At 44.1% G+C, this 17,368-nt stretch overlaps 1 protein-coding gene across 9 annotated transcripts in view; it reads right to left on the reverse strand.

Annotated features, from left to right (window-relative positions):
• Positions 1 to 17,368, reverse strand: part of HECTD4 (HECT domain E3 ubiquitin protein ligase 4) — a 194,082-nt gene that overhangs the window by 47,775 nt on the left and 128,939 nt on the right. For 8 of the 9 annotated variants that reach the window (XM_047088246.1, XM_047088248.1, XM_047088245.1 and 5 more), the window contains 10 exons: positions 16,107 to 16,260; positions 14,640 to 14,920; positions 14,230 to 14,419; positions 13,120 to 13,201; positions 11,245 to 11,447; positions 10,456 to 10,591; positions 9,454 to 9,636; positions 8,804 to 8,968; positions 8,242 to 8,411; positions 7,211 to 7,326 (listed from right to left, as the gene is read on the reverse strand). In XM_047088246.1, coding sequence (XP_046944202.1) covers positions 7,211 to 7,326; positions 8,242 to 8,411; positions 8,804 to 8,968; positions 9,454 to 9,636; positions 10,456 to 10,591; positions 11,245 to 11,447; positions 13,120 to 13,201; positions 14,230 to 14,419; positions 14,640 to 14,920; positions 16,107 to 16,260 — 1,680 coding nt within the window. The remainder of the gene's footprint in view (positions 1 to 7,210; positions 7,327 to 8,241; positions 8,412 to 8,803; positions 8,969 to 9,453; positions 9,637 to 10,455; positions 10,592 to 11,244; positions 11,448 to 13,119; positions 13,202 to 14,229; positions 14,420 to 14,639; positions 14,921 to 16,106; positions 16,261 to 17,368) is intronic. The other variant, XM_047088241.1, reaches the window with a different exon arrangement.

Raw genomic sequence — 17,368 nt, forward strand, 5'->3', positions numbered from 1 at the left:
TAATGGGGGTTAACAATGGCACCTGTGCCTCACAAGGTTGTCACGAAGATGAAATGAAGTGACACAAGTGGAGCCTTTAGCCAAGTCCCCGGCACAGGGCGAACATGCAACAAATGGAAGTTCTATTCCCATTATTGAAATTATTTTTTTTTTTAAATCTAGTATCGGGGCACCTGGGTGGCTCAGTCGGTTAAGCGTCCGACTTCGGCTCAGGTCATGATCTCACGGTTTGTGGGTTCGAGGCCCGCGTCGGGCTCGGTGCTCACAGCTCAGAGCCTGGAGCCTGCTTCCGATTCTGTGTCTCCCTCTCTCTCTGCCCCTCCCCCACTTGTGCTCTCTCTCTCTCTGCCTAATAAATAAAAATGTAAAAAAAATAAAAATAAAAATAAAAATAAAAAAATAATAAAAAATCTAGTATCTGAGGCACCGGGTGGCTCAGGTGGTTAAGCATCCAATGTCAGCTCAGGTCACAAGCTCACGGTTCACAAGTTCAAGCCCTGCATCCGGCTCTGCAGCACTGATGGTGCAGAGGCTGCTTGGGATTCTCTCGCTCTCCCTCCCCCACTAGCACTGTCTCTCAAAATCAATAAACTTAAAAAAAAAAAAATAAAAACCTAATGTCTATTTAACATCTATGGGCAAGGCACAGTGCTGATGCTGGAGAATACAAAGATACATGAAACAAAGCTCCCATTCTGGGAGGACAGAGGAGATGTGTGCATGCATTTACACATACAAGAACGAACATGGTCCAAGGCCGCAGTATGTGATATGATCTAAGCACAAACACAGGCAGGGAGGAGGGGGTGATCACTTCATTCCAGGACCCAAGATGGCTTCATAAAGACAGCATTAAGTTCGGTCTTAGAAAAGACAGGGTTTCAATAAGCAGAGAAGGAAGGAAATTCCAGGTGGTCTGCCAATATGGGAAATGGTCTTGGAGAGTCAGGAGTCAGAGGTCTTAGGAGTACCTCGTTCGACACACAAAAATTAACGCGAAAATGGATCAAAGACCTGAAAAAACCTTACAGCTAAAACTGTAAAACTCTTAGAAGAAAATATTGGTGTAAATCTTCAACTTTGGATTAGGCCACGGCTTCTGAGATAGGACACCAAAAGCACAAGCAACAAAAGAAAAATGAGATAAAGTGGACTTCACTGAAATGAAAAACTTGTGTGTTTCAAAGGACACTACCGACGAAGTGAAAAGACAACCCACAGAACGGGAGAAAAGATTGATGTTATTATATCTGATCAGGAACTAACAGAGCTAAAATTGTAAAGAACTCTTACAACTTAACAACAAAATGACAACCCACTTAACATGGGCAAAGGATTCACACAGACCACACCCACTAGGCGAACTCTAATCAAAAAGACAGGTAACACCAAAGTTGGTGAGGGTGTGGAGTAATTAGGACCCCCATACGATGCTGGTGGCAATGGAAAATGGCACAGCCACTGTGGAAAACAATTCCTCAAAATAGAAAGCAGTTCCTCAAAAGTTAAATGCAGGATTACTGTATCACCCAGCAATTCCACCCCTATATAGGCCCAAGGGAACTAAAAACATACATCCACGTAAAATCTTGTATATACGTATTTACAGCAGCATTATTCATAACAGCCAAAAAGTACAAACACAAGTATTCGTAAATTCATCAATGAGGTCTATGCATAATGGAATGGGATTCAGCCATAAAAAGTAATGAACCTCTGAGATCTGCTACAACATGGATGAACCCTGAAAACATTATGCTAAGTGAAGGAAATTGGACCAAAAAAGGACAAATATTGTACGATTCCACTGATGTGAAATACCCAGAAGATGTAAATCCATAGAGACAGAAGGTAGATTAGAGATTATCAGGAGCCGGGGGAGGGAAAAAGGGGAGTTACTGTTTCATTGGCAAAGAGTTTGTATGTGGGAGGATGAAAAAGTTCTGGAAATAGATAGTGATGAAGACACAGCTCTGTGAATACACTAACACTTCAAAATGGTAAATCGTATGGTATGTGATTTATACCTCATTAAAAAAAAAAAGAGGTCCTAGGAGAAATAAAAAGTAGTCCAGGGGCACCTGAGTGGCTCAGTCAGTCAAGCGTCCGACTGTAGCTCAGGTCATGATCTCACTGTTCATGAGTTTGAGTCCCACATCGGGCTCACTGCTGTCAGCATGTGAGCACAGAGCCCGGTTCCCATCCTCTGTCCCCGCACCCCCCCCCCTTTCTGCCGCTCACCCCCTTGCGTTCTTCCCCCCTTAAAAAAAGTAGTCCAATGGAAGTAAAGCACAGAGGTTGTTTAGGATATTGGTGAGAAATTTATTGACTTATACCTCACGGACAGACACTTGGCACCTAATGTGACCCAATGATATGGATTAGAAGGCAACAGGAAAGAGGAGACAAAGACCAAACAGATTTAAAGTGGAGAAAGAAGCGAGGCCAGGCCATGGGGTGTGTGGCCCCTGTCCTTTCTTTACACCTGGAGTGGGACACACGTTCAGGCCTATGCTTCCCAGGGGACAAATCAAAGAGGAAACCATTCAGTTACAAGATTCATGAAGCCCGTTACATATGTATACTAGTCATAAAGAGCCCAGCTAACTTTGATAAACACTTTCTGATTATTATTGTTCAAATTAAAAATTTATTCCAAGAAAATTTATATACAAAATACCAGATGATCCAGGGAGTGACGTGGGCAACAATGTCCTTACAATAAAGCAGTAACCAGTGTCGGGCAGATATTTCAAGGATGATGGCTAGAATCCTATCAGGTAAGGGAAAAGCAATTCTTAGGGGGAAGAATGGCAACTACCTGGCGGGGGTGAGGCACATCTACCATAAGATAGGCTTAACATAAGAGGAGTTTTTACGCTATCTACTGTGAGAATAAGAAGTTTCTACACTTCATATTCAGGAAAAGCAAGACCGACTGTACTATAGCCAGAGTAACAAGCAAGAGCCAGAACTGGCTATTCCAATCTGTAAATGACAACTTCACAGAGGTAACTACGCTCAGGAAAGCCAGCCTCTCGGTGACAGCTCCATGCTCTTGAGGGCCACTCAAAGCAGGCCTTCAGGAAGCTAACTGTGACGTGGAAAGGCAAGATGCAAAAGCAGTAAAAGTTGGGAGAATAACACACATGTCTAAACACAAGAGAAAAAGCACCTGGCTTATGAAGCTGGTAATGGAAATGGGGAGGAAAGGGCTAAATCTCAGGAGCATTTCAAAGGGAGAATAGAACATGGCAACTGATTGGATATGGAAGGATAGGAAGGGGGGCTCTGTCATATTTGACTCCATATCTGAGCCTCAAAAATAGCCTGAGTATGACCCAAAACTGGGAAGTCAGAAAGGAGAGCTGACTCTAGAGGAAATAATGACTGGTTTTAAGTGTGGGGCATTCATGAGGCTGGGGGTCCCTCCAAGAGAAAGAGCTGAGAGGCCTGGATAGCAAGGGAGGGAATGCCCACAAGCAGAAGCCACAAAATTGAAGGTGGGTCAGGCAAAGCTTAGAGCAGGTCGGGGGCCCCTCCCATCACAACTGCCCAGGGTCACCTTCAACTGATGATTCTGACTTTTGGGTGGAGCTCGGAAAGCATTTTAAACCTGCTTCCCAGGGATTCGTATGAGGTTTCAGAGTCTGAGGGGAACCTCTGGCTCAGGGAATGTGTAGATTTAACAAGGTAGGGAGAAGGAAACACACCTGAACCTGAGAAGTTCTGGCTTCTGCAAGAATAAAAGGTGGGAATTCAGGGGTTTCTATATGCTTTTTCTTCAGTACCAATAGGTTTCCTATGCTATTTCAACCAAGGGATCCAGTTAACTTCACAGAAATATTTCTTCATGAGAAAAAGCTCTGTAGCATAGTGCTATCTGAGACCAAATGGAATTAGGTATTCTTTTCCTTGGATTAGAGAAGATATAAAATTGAGATGGGGTAAGTCAACATGACAATGGCCAAATCTTCTGCTTCATTCCAGATGAAGTAAAATACTGGAAGAAATTCATTGAAAAAAATTTTTTTCATTTGAAAGATTCAGATAGTGTGTATAAATTTCACATGACATTTTCATACACAAAATAAAAAATCTTGATACGTTAAAAAATAAAAATTGAAGAATTCTTTCCCTTCTACCCACCATCTTGAATCATTTATTAAACAGCATTTGTTGTAAGGACAATCTAAGACTCTCTTGTGGGCTAGAAGAATCCACTGTAACCCAGATGTAATCTAAACTACAATCCAAAGTAACCCAGGTGCAGGGTAGGTTTGTTGACTATTCAAGAGTAAAGGACTGAGAAGCCAGCAAACTTTCATATGTACTTTAAACCTCAGAGCTCTTTCTGGTAACCTAATAAATGAATTATTAAGTACAATTGTATTTGACATAAGACACCATTTTCGGATATAAATTGACGTGTATAAGCTCACAGTCTTCTCTTTTGTGGCAATAAGTACTTCCTACCTATTTCTATCCAACTCTCTGTGACAACAGAGTTCTTTTCCATTAGGGAAAATGGGTTAGGTGGGTTATTGTTAAAGCCATTTGAGACCACTGCTCCAAATTACGACAACTCTTAGCTTATACACTAAGTACCGAAGTTAATCTCACAGATCAAAACTCCCTTATTCTATAAAATGTATAAAAGGATACTCAGAGAGTCCTACAGAAAAGTGACTGATTTATTCAGCAAGTATATGCTTGCTAAAAAATCACTAATGTATGTCTTACGATGCAACCTAGGCTAAGAACATTAAAAAGCAGAGGCAGGGAACTAAGGCCCAACCACAAGTACAAAGCCAAGTTACGGGCAAACATTTGGTCACAAGCAATTTCCCCTGAGAGGCCTAGCAAATTCCTTTCCTTCTGTCCTTATTCTTACGCTCGGGGTCTCTCTGAGGTTTATTAACTGGCTCCACAGCACTATCCTTAAAAAAGGAGGAAAATTTGAAGAGTAAAACACATACAAAATAAAGAGGGCAGAGACCAACCCACAGAAATTGGTGCCACGCGAAAAAAAACAAAAATGTAAGGACAGTAAAGAGATTAGGGAGTGTCTGAAAAAGCAACAGAGAGGGGTGCCTGGGTGGCGCAGTCGGTTAAGCGTCCGACTTCAGCCAGGTCACGATCTCGCGGTCTGTGAGTTCGAGCCCCACGTCAGGCTCCGGGCTGATGGCTCGGAGCCTGGAGCCTGTTTCCAATTCTGTGTCTCCCTCTCTCTCTGCCCCTCCCCCGTTCATGCTCTGTCTCTCTCTGTCCCAAAAATAAATAAAAAAAAAATAAAAACATTGAAAAAAAATGAAAAAGCAACAGAGAAATGAGAAATAGTAAATAATACGGATAATAAAAATGACTCCCCCAACACACATGAAGGATAAAACCAAAGCCATTATGGAAGTTAAAGGTGCTCATTTATTAGTTACAGTTCATGAAAAGGCCAGCTCTAAAGCACTGGAGGACGCTAATCTAACTGGGAACGATTTCATGTAGAGTCCAATTATATCCTTGGGGACAAACCACACGTCTTCCCTTAAAAACACCCAGGCCAACTACCCATTTACAAGACCGGTGAAGACAAGAGGACACATTAAATGACACCACACAGATACAATCCACAGAATCCAGAATGTGGGAAACCTTTCAAAAAAATAAACTGCAAGGCAAAAAAGAACACGATGAGGGGAATCTAGATTTTGAAAGGAAATTCAAAGACATAGCAGCAATGAAGTTACAATGTAAGAATTTTATGTGGATCCTGATACAAACAAATACAGAAACAAGTATGACTTTATGAGAAAATTAGAAACTTGAATGCTGACCAGATAATAATATTAAATAACTACTGTTAATTTTTCAGATGTGATAATGGTATTGTGGTTATTTTTTTAAGGGTCATTTTTTAGGGGTGCCTGGGTGGCTCAGTCGGTTAAGCGTCTGAACCTTGGTTTCGGCTCAGGTGATGATCTCAAGGTTCATGAGACTGAGCCCGGCATCAGGCTCCGTGCTAGCATGATGACAGTGTGAAGCCTGCTTGGGATTCTCTCTCGCGCTCTCTCTCTGACTCTCCCCTACTTGCGCTTGCTTGCTCTCTCAAAATAAACTTTAAAAAAAAAAAAAAGAAAGAGTTGTGTGGCGGGTGGGGGGGGGTGGGGAGGCGACTAGATGGCTCAAACGGTTAAGCGTCTGACTTGGATCAGGTGATGATCTCATGGTTCATGGGTTCGAGCCCCAGGTCAGGCTCTGTGCTGACACCTCAGAGCCTGGAGCCTGCTTCCGATTCTGTGTCTCCCTCTCTCTCTGCCCATCCCCAACTCATCCTTGCTCTCTCTCTCTCTCTCTCTCTCTCAAAAATAAACAAACATTAAAAAAAAAAAGTTGGTCTTTTTTAGAGACACATACTAAAATATTTAAGAGTAAAAGGATATCTAAAAATATAATCCAGGAGGGTATAGCATAAATGAAACAGGACTATGAGTTGTAACTGTTGAACTTGAGGGTTCATTATACTAGTGTACCTATTTTTGTGTTTGTTTAAACTTTTCAACACACACACACACACACACACACACACACACACACACACGGATGTTAGTGCAAACTCCTAACTGAATTCAAACGTAGCCAGTGACAATGGTCAGAAAGTATCTGCAGCCTTATGGGTTCATAGATAGTTCTAGCAAGGAAACAAATGCAATGAAATTAATGGAGGACACTGACATGGTCCTCAAGTTAAATTTAAAAATGCTGGTTTCCAGGGCACCTGGGTGGCTCAGTCGGTTAAGCTTCTGACTTGGGCTCAGGTCATGATCTCACCATCCGGGAGTTTGAGCCCTGTGTCAGGTTCTGTGCCGAGAGCTCAGAGCCTGGAGCCTGCTTTGGATTCTGTGTCCCCCTCTCTCTCTGCCCCTTCCCTGCTAGCACTCTCTGGCTCTCAAAAAGAAAATAAAAACATAAAAAAAAATTTTTTTTTTAAAATGCTGATTTCCTACTTTGCATGTAGTAAAAGCTGTTTACATTTCTAGATCTGAGATAAAAGTTGTGATAAGTGCTGTCTGCAGAGCTCAGCAGTTTGATGTGTGTGTGTGCGCGTGTGTAAGTTCATGCACGTATACACAAATGTTAGCATTCCATCATCAAATTGGAAATGTACTGACAAACTCAATAAAGTCGGGTGGAAAGGAAAGCCACAGGTACTTACCCGCACTGCACTCCTGGGCTACTAGGTTGAGCACTTCAACAGCTGCAGGACACTGTTGTATGAATTCTTCACAAAACAAGCTGTCTTCTAAAAGCTGGGCCATGACCAGGCATGCTCTTAATGTTAAAAGATTTACAATATTTCAAGGTCATCAATGTTCATTCTCTAACAAGTTAACTGTGAAAAGCATTTCAATCAATTCTGTCCCGTAATTTACAAAAAGATTCACACTCCCCATTCCTCTTGCTTTTTTTTTTTCCACGCTCCCCCGAGCTGGAGTGGTCTAACTTTCCTTGTGCCCCACAGTAACTGCTGACACTGCCGACAAGCAGAGAGGGGGAAAGCGGTTGCCATCTCTCCTAAATGCAGACACAGAGTGCCACGCGAGAAATCAGCACCATCTCTTAACAATGCTTCCTCATCTGTGCTCCTCGGGCAGTATTAGTGTTCTGGGAACGAGAGGGACCCAAACGCTTGGAAAATCTGTATGCTGATCTGTCACCTACTTCAAAACGCATCTTAGAACCTTCTAAGAAGTCCCATCGCCAAAAGAGAAACTTGTTGCCGTTGTTTTGTGCCAAATAAATGCATTCGCAAGAAAACGCTACTCTTCCTTCTGACACCAACAGTTGAGGGCGTTCCCTAGTTTTCTCATCATGGGTTTGGAAAGCGACAGACCAGATGTACGCTAATGCGGCCCAACCCATTTACACAAGGTAGAGTGGCAGAAGGATTCCCGGGACAGAACAAAGTACTTTTACCAAAGCAGACCGGTGGAGCCTTAGGCACACTTTCCATAGACCACATCTTGATGGCTTACTTATATTCTTAGGGGAACAGCTAAAGTGTTTCAAAGTGTAGAAATTACACAATGCAACAGAACTTGCAGAAATTGGGGAATGCGACAAAAAGGTAGTCAACAAAGCTCAAGACAATGGTCTCCGTTCTCACGTTGGCATGGACTTCACCTGTGGACCCACTAAGCCGGGAGTGGAGTCCCCCCGCCCCGCCTCTGTGGCCTGGGTGCTCACCTTGTTCTTATTTCAGCCAGGAGCCGAACGACTGCCATCACAGGAGCTGACCCATCTCCTGTTGCAGGAAGTGAGGTATGAATAGAGAGACTTCCCTCCTGAGGAAGCAACATGGACTGGACTGCCTGTACTACCTTCTCAGTAATGGACAGTTTATGAAGAGGCAGTGCCTGATGGTGGTGGGGGGGGGGCATGGCAGAAAGTTAAATTCAAGTAGTTAGTTTATAAGAAATGAGGGCATTATTATCTGGAGTTAATTCTCACAATTTCAGTTAAAAAAATAAAATCACCATACAGAAAATAGCAAACTAGACCAAAACAATTAAAAATATAACACACTGTGGAATATTCCTAACCAAAGAGATGAATCTCGTCACCTAGGTGAAATTTTCACATAAATGTTACTATTAAATAATTATGCCCAATACATAAATATACATCCCAAGTAGCATTTAAGATAACCAGGTATTTGTGCCTCTGCACTATGAACGTGCATATTGCTCATTACGGTATGGTTACCATTTGCAGTGACATGTGATAATGCATTTAAAAATCACCTTACCTCTGATCTTGGAACACAAAGTCTAGACAATGGAATAGTCAATGTGTCTGACGCTTGCGAAGTCTTTCTACAGTCTATGGGTGGGAATCTGACTGTAGCTATACCTTCCTGTTCATTGATAGAAGCCACTACTCCGATGCTTCCTGATATTCCTCTACCTAAAACCTAGAGACAACGATGGATTAGAACTACCGACCAGCAACGATGGTGTTCGTAACGCTCTCATGCGACAGGCGGGGAGGAGCAAATTCGCCGCTGTTGTCAATTGGCATTACAAGAATGCAGGAATTACTGCATGTTTATTACAATGCAGGTACCATGCACTGAATGGGAGTTAAAATAACAGGCCCTAAAATCTGTGTCAAGGTCATCACAAGATGACAGACTCTCAAACTCCCAACTCTAAAATATTAGTGACACCATAGGACACAAGTATTATAGTTAACATTATATAATACTGTACTAATATTTAAGTAATCTGTAGCACGGTGTGGATTAGAATTCGTGAGTTTCTCAGATTCCTTGTTTAGCTCAAAAGAACAAGGATCTTTGTCCATTCGGGTGGATGATGCCATCTTACAGATGATCAATTAATCAATGGATGCAGTGACTTGGGGAGAGCAGTGACTTGGGAAATGCTGGCTGGTTACCTGAACCTCAGACCCTATCTTGATGGTCTCTTTGAATCCTCCGAGAGCACACAGTGCAGCGACAGCCTGGCGGGCGATTCTCTGAAGTTTGGCGAGTTTCCTGCCACTGCTGCTGCCGTTTTCCAGAATGCTCTCTGCGTATTTCCCCAACTGTGGAATGTACATCAGCGCACGAGACAGAACCTACATTGAAAAAGCAGCCATGTAGTAGGAGTTAAAGCTTTAGTCATTTTTGATACTAAGAGTGATGAAGTGTCTGTTAACAGTGCCTGGCTCCCGTGTCCCGAAGGAACTTCGGTTACGGGAGGGATGAAGTAACTACGAGGTATGACCATTGACTGATGCCGTATCTGCCTTATAGAATTAGGACTGCACACACACAACCTCAGCATATGGGACAAACACTGTGTTAACAGAACGAAAGCAAAATCTTAACCTGATGGAAAACCATCACAGCATACTGCCTACATCTCAATACCCACTTTCTTTGAGGACGTGCTATAAGGCACTCACTTGAAAAAGGACAGTGGGAAAATGGGAATTGATTACAGATCCCCAGATTTTAGGAAACTAGACCTCTGTTTGTAGTGATGAATTACTGATAGAGCAGTCTGGGGGTATAAATCACAGGGACCTCCTCAGGACTTAGTAAATACACGTAACAAATCCAATAAACCAAGGCTGTGTGATTTCCTAGTGTCAGTACCAAACACAAGCAAAGAGAAACAAGGAGTTCCGTTCTTTCCCTGAGAATACAGTCCGGTCTTCTGCAAAGTTAGAACTGGCAGCGACAGGGGACATAGATTAACAGAGGTGAAACCACTAAACCAAAGCAAATATGTGGTGTTGGTGGGGGTGGGAGAACAGCTAACCAGTCTATCTGGCCAATTTGGGAAATCTCTCTTTACTAGAATATGACCCTTGCTAGGCAGGATTCAAATGCTGAAACAGAACACAAACTTCCTCCTCGCTTCCTCGATGAGGCAGTGACACCGTGCTAACCTTTTCTGCTGTTGTGGTCCATATCTGAGCAGCATTTGACTCGGGTGCCATCAGCAAGCTATGAAGCAAGGCAATCACCTCTGCGGCCATGCTGTTTGCCACGTGCCCGCTGATGAAGGGTCGGACGGGGTCAGTCCTGCAAGCGTCAGGAGGGAAAGGGTCAATGCCCAGGGATGGTTAAGAATGCAGATGGGGGGGCTTTTAGGGTTATCATCAGATGGAAAAATTTTCTAATTATACAGGAAAAAGTGGATTTATTGAGAAAAAGAGATGCTAAATTATCATCAGGAAAAGAAAAATCACTTCATTCATATTCCTTCCAGTAGCTGAAGAATCCTCTGAAACAACACACCTCAACCTTGAACCGCGTAAACCATCAGGATTGAGGGAAGACGCCTAATTCCTGGATTGAAAGAATAGCACACCTTGCAGACTTGTTGGAGGCAACACTCACTCCTCTCTACTCCTTAGAGGTTATTGTATACAGTTGGGCTGGTGGGAAGTATCGTTTGGAAGAAACAGAGGCAGTAAGACCTGAGTTTACTAATGCTCAGAAAAGCCATAGCTGGTGTTCCTGGTGGCGGCCTTTCTCAGAAATACAACCCTATGGCTATAGCTGCCCACTTGGCCAGCAGCGCCACCCTATTCACCCGCCACAACCTCGGCTGGGTATTTTAAGCCCTCAGTCCTCGTTTTCTGGCAGGTCGAGGGGATGACAGACGATAAAAACCCAAACCACAAGTCCATTACAAAGTAGCTCTGAAAAAAACGTGGACAGGGAAATACTACCTTGCGAGCTCCGAGTTCCTCTCTCGGCAAATGGAGGTCTGGGCGGTTTTCTTCTTGTCGCCTGTGGACAGTCCGCTCACAGTCTCTGGGTTGATGGACTCTACAGGTGGCCCAACGCTGACGATGAGTCCAGACTGTGCCCACTTGGTTGCCTTCCGAAGAGCGGCTGCAGCCTCTTCTGTAATCACTTCACAGCAGCCGCCCTGGAGGGAGGTTTGAGACAGTCACCACACTCAGCTTCCTTACCTGTTAAAGCCTACTTCCCGGTTACCAAGGCAACCTGGGCTCATTTCTGAAAATTCACATGTGAAAATACTATGTGTAGAAAGTTAATTTCCCATAAACATCCCATGTCCTCACCCAGTCACACAATTGTTAGTCCTCTAGATTTCTTTCCATGCAGTTTTGTTTTTTTTTTTAATGTTTATCCATTTTTGAGAGAGGAGAGACAGAGCATGAGTGGTGATGAGGGGCAGAGAGAGAGGGAGACACAGAATCCGAAGCAGGCTCCAGGCCCTGAGCGGTCAGCACAGAGTCCAACGCGGGACTCAAACCCACGAACCATGAGATCATGACCTGAGCTGAAGTCGGACACTTAACCAACTGAGCCAGCCAGGCGCCCCTATTTCCATGCAAATTTTGGCATACATAATCATGGATCTTACTTCACACAGTTTTTCTATTTATTTTTATCAGTTAACAAAAATATCATGTGTTTTGATATCAGTATATACAGATCTACCCAGCTCTTTATATAGTTGTATGGTATTTCATTGTATGCATATAATTTAAATTTTTAAATTAAAAAAAAAACTGAGGTATAATTGACACATAGCAATTTGTTTAATCAATCCCGTATTTAGGGGTATACAGATTCTACTTCGTTTTCTTATCAACAGAACATGAAGAGCATGGTTGTATCTAGATACTTGAGAAGGACTATTTACTCTCATCTTGACCGCAACGGGTATTCTCAATCTTAACTTCGTGTGACAGATGAAAAAGGATATATTACTATTTTTAATCCTTTGTTGTGTAATTTGTAAATGTGGGCATATTTTTCTATTTTTTATGAGCTATGTGTCTTTATTTCTTATCTATTACTCTTCTAACCTTTCATATGTGATCCCTTTTAAAGTATTATTAGGCTACAAAACTTCATTTTTTATTTCTTACTCTTAGAGCGAGAGAGAGCATGTGTGCAACGGGTGAGAGGGGCAGAGGGAGAGACAGAATTGTAAGCAGGCTCCACACTCAGCATGGAGCCCAATACGGGGCTCGATCCCATGATTGTGGTATCATGACCCAAGCCAAAATCAAGAGCCAAAATCAAGAGTTGGACGGTCAACTGACTAAGCCACCCAGGTGTCCTGCAGTTTTAGGCTGCAAAACTTTTTTTTAAAGTTTGTTTATTTTTGACAGAGAGAGACAGAGGGCAAGTGGGGGAGGTGTAGAGATAGGGAGACACAGAATCCAAAGCAGGCTTTAGGCTCTGAAACTGTCAGCACAGAGTCTAACACGGGCTCGAACCCACAGACTGTGAGATCATGACCTGAGCTGAAGTCGGACACTTAGGCAACTGAGCCACCCAGGTGCCCATAGGCTGCACAACTTTCTTAACAGAACTAAGAAAAAACTTCTAGGTCAAAACCAAGAGGTCTCTTTTATATTTTAACATTAATGACAAATTGATTCTAACTAGTTCTCTTGAAAACAGCTTCAGTTAAGCCAGTAACTTCGATTTCTCACCCTGCCTCCTTGTGGTAACTTGAATTTTTTTTTTTTTTTTTTAAGCGTCTCTTGAAAACCGAAAGCATGGTAAGTGCCCTTCAATCGTGGGTCTTGTCAGGGCAAATATTTCCGTATTGGGTTTACCTTCGTCATGTCTCGATCCATTTTCACAACTTTCTCCATGTTGGCGCCAGTGCCAAGTCGGAAGGGCCGTCCTTCGGAGCTACTAGAAGGGAAGGCAGAGAGAGGGGGCCATCTTACGGGCAAGGTCAAGGTGGCACTGCATGCCCGTGGGGCAACCTAGTGCTGGTTGGAGCTGAACAAACTCGAGACTCCGAACCTATGATCCCAAGAAGGCCTGGGAGGCACTCGGGAAGTGATCTAAATCCCAAAGTGAGGGGACTTTAACTGCAGCATGAATTGGATGCCTTGGTGTGAATGACTGGATGTTTCTGACAACTCAGCTTCCTCTGCCTCTCCGAACACTCCTTCACCAAATTTGCACTCTAAAATCCTGCAATGCCCAAGAATGCTTCTTGGTGATTTCCGCATCTAGCAGGACCTGCCTGGCCCTATTGGTTCATACAGTAGCCCAGGAGTGCTTCCAGCTGCCATGATGGCAGACAAGGGACCAATTATGAGGAGGACACCATCATCAAATCATTTATCTGGAGAAAAAAGTCTTCCACCTGAGACATACACAGGTGTCCTCAACTCCCTCGTGTGCTGTGGTAGGCCTTCCCATCGTCCAGGCTCCCACTAACAGGGCCCCGGGGGTCTGTAATCTTTGGACAGTAAGTATATTTGTACTTTCCCGTTGAGCAATCACACCATTCACCTTCAGTGAATTAAAGTTTTAAAAAGTTTCTCTTATTTCTCCACCTCACAGTCAATGGTATCCTTAAACTGACCAATGGCTGAAGATGCCAATAACTAAAACCAGCCCGCGTTATTCCTTCTCGAAGCCCAAATCACACCGCAGACTCTCCACTGAGCACAAACAATACATTCTCAACAGGGCTTTTGCTCTCTGTTGGGTCTGAAGAAACAGTACCGAGTCATGGATAACAGCTTGTACTCTGCGGTCAGAGGCCTGCGTCTGTGATTCAGCTCTGCCTCAGTTTCTCCACTGTAACAACAGGGATGACAGGGATAGTGGTTGCTTCTTAGGGTTGTCAAGAGGGTGGAGATAGTTGATGTACATAAGGGGCTTACAGAGTCTGAGGACACAGAGCTATTACAATCATCAGTTACCTCAGTAACGGCTGGAGAACCTCATGGGACGACTGGTCTTCCCGCTTGTGGATAAAGATGGACAGCTTGCCATCCACTGCTTCACTCTCTTCTCCAGGATCTTTATCTCCTTTTAAGGAACTCTTGGGACTGGTTTTCGTCAACGTAGTGTCAGGTTCAGAAGCAGTTGGAGAGAGAACTGTCTGACATCCTTTAAAAGCGAACAGAAAAATCACAACGTTATTTGTGCAGCTCCCCGGCACAGGGCAAGCTCAGATTTTGGAGTCTCTCTTCCTCCCTTCTCCCTTCTCCTCCTCTCTCATCATAGGAGGCACAGCGGCAGCTATAGGTGATAGACCGTGGAAAGCTCAGTCTGGCCTGCCCCGGGAAGTGGGTGCCACAGCGCCCTGCTGGGACCAGGAGCTGCTCACCTGGGACCACGTAATCTGCCAGCTTTGCTAAGAGCAATGAGGCTATCTTGGACGCTGGGTCGCTGGGATCCTCCTGCTCACTGTTTAGGGAGGGAACGGAGTAGCTCCACGGTGGGAGCTCCACGTTGCCACAGTCTTCCACGCTCATCAGCGGGAGCGCCGCCCGGCACAGCTGAAGAATGATAAGGACGAGCTTTGGAGATGGGCGCTGGTCAAGCAGCAGGGAGAGGAGTTTGGACACACAAGCTGGCTGGCTCAGGATGGCTTTACCTATGTGACTCCTGGAAAGAGGGAAGAAAAGGCACACGACACTGGGCATGTTGGTCTGTAGAAGTTCAGATGTGAGAGTTCCCTAAACGAGGACGAACAAATGGATTCACGAGGAAGACACACATTCGGCATTGTGTTTTTATAAAGGAGATCTGAATCTGAGCTTTTCTGTAAATATCTAATGAAGGCTCACAAGCGACCACTCAAAACGAAACATTTCGGGGCGCCTGGGTGGCGCAGTCGGTTAAGCGTCCGACTTCAGCCAGGTCACGATCTCGCGGTCCGTGAGTTCGAGCCCCGCGTCGGGCTCTGGGCTGATGGCTCAGAGCCTGGAGCCTGTTTCCAATTCTGTGTCTCCCTCTCTCTCTGCCCCTCCCCCGTTCATGCTCTGTCTCTCTCTGTCCCAAAAATAAATAAACGTTGAAAAAAAAAAATTAAAAAAAAAAAAAAAAAACGAAACATTTCTGAGCAGTTGCTGATGCCCGATGTTTACTTAATTGCGATGCTACAGTTCAGCATGATTCACAGGGCACTGCGACTCTGAAATCCAAACTAGGAGACTTTCCGTTTAACCTTTTATTCCTTTTTAAAGAGTGCTTCAGGACCAAAGATACCACACAGTATTGTATAAGCCTCAACAGTCTGCAATCTGTCCCAGCTGAACCTGTGACACCTTTCTTTCTGACAAGAAAACCAAGTCGAGCAGAAACCAAAGAACAGCAGCCTTATGTAGACAAGCCGCTGTGGACCTCACCACTCACCCAGGATGTTATCAACCAACCACCCCCTCCTCCCCACCCCCCTCCACCCCCCGCAGATTATCTTCTTTCTGAAGACACAGCATGAGAACATGAGTCAATTACAGGTCCTGAATGATTATTCTTTACCTTGCTATATAATGAGGGTAAGGATTTGGGGTTACTTAATGCAACTGTATCTACTTGAAAGGCTAGCAGCTGTTGCCAGCAAAACATTAAAGCAAATGACATCATCTTATAATGTAGATATTCACCTAAATAACCCTCACACTTTGGAACTACTATTTTTCCAATGCTTTTCTTCTCTATTGTTCTTGAGGCAGGAGGTCAGAATGGCCTCATAATTTAGATGTTTCAAAGACAATCACCACCCAAAGGAACCCCAATCATTCAAGAGGAAAGCCACTTTCTCCCACAGCTCCGGCTGGGCCTTCCATACCTTGAGAGATCATTGAGAAGACTAAGGACATCCTGGAGGGCATCGTTCCCGGCGGCCTGGTTGCCACAGCACTCAGTTGCTCGGGCAAGATGGTTGGTGAGAAGGCTGGACACCTGACGGGCCAGCCCTGAGTGCACGGCCTCTGTGGAGCCACCTACAGAGTTTAAAAAAAAAAAGAAAGAAAGAAAAGAAAAAGGAAAAAAAAAAAAAGAAAAAAGAAAAAGCAAGGTGAGAACCCGAGGAAGCCATGGCGAGCCTGCAGGCATGGTGAATCCTCTCTCTCAGCCTCCCTGCATTAAAGCCCTCCTCTTGCCCAATCTCTTCTCTAACCTACTCAGTATTCCATTAGCTACCAAAATAAACCGAACAGAATTCACACAAAACTAAGGAACGTATTTTGATTAATAGGGAAGAATCACCATTTTCTTCCTGTGATGAAAACCTGTTGATTTTTATTTTGTTTGGAAAAAAATTTTTTAACATTCATTTTTGAGAGACAGAGCGTGAGCAGAGGAGGGACAGAGAGAGAGGGAGACACAGAATCCGAAGCAGGCTCCAGGCTCTGAGCTGCCAGCACAGAACCCGATGTGGGACTTGAACTCACAAACCTTGAGATCATGACCTGAGCTGAAGTTGGACGCTTAACTGCCTGAGCCACCCAGGTGCCCCTAATTTTTTTTTTTTTTTTTAAGTAGGCTCCACACCCAGCGTGGAGCCCACCACGGGGCTTGAACTCCCGACCCTGAGATCAAGACCTGAGCTGAGATCAAGAGTCAGACACTTAACTGACTGAACCACCCAGGTGCCCCGAAAACCTGTTGATTTTTAAAACTCCCACCCTACCTCTCCTCAAACACAATTAAAGACCTTTTGGGATCTTTCCATTTTCACTGTGGATCCAGAGGCCCCTCCCCGCACCAAGCAGCTCTTGTAAAAAGCCACACAAATTAGCTGTCATTTCCTCAACTTTCTATGCTGTCTTGGATCCCTGTGCCTACACACACTGTTTCTGTGCTCCCTCTGCACTTCACATGCACCTAAAATATGGCACTGATCACACTGTAATCATTTGTTCATTGGTCTATTTCCCCCACTGCACCCTATTTCTTAAGAGTAAGAGCAGTCAAAGTCTTGTTCATCTTACGCCTGGCTCTCGACAATAAAGTGCACAGTGAATGAATAAATAGAGAAGTCAACAAGCTGTATACGCAGGCCTGGGATATTATGGGATATTCAACTTCACTTTTTCAACTGGATTGGTA

Source organism: Lynx rufus, unplaced genomic scaffold (genome assembly GCF_022079265.1).
Source record: "Lynx rufus isolate CCGP_SWC_20201006 ecotype Redwood Valley unplaced genomic scaffold, mLynRuf1.p SCAF_24, whole genome shotgun sequence".
NCBI lineage: Eukaryota > Metazoa > Chordata > Mammalia > Carnivora > Felidae > Lynx > Lynx rufus.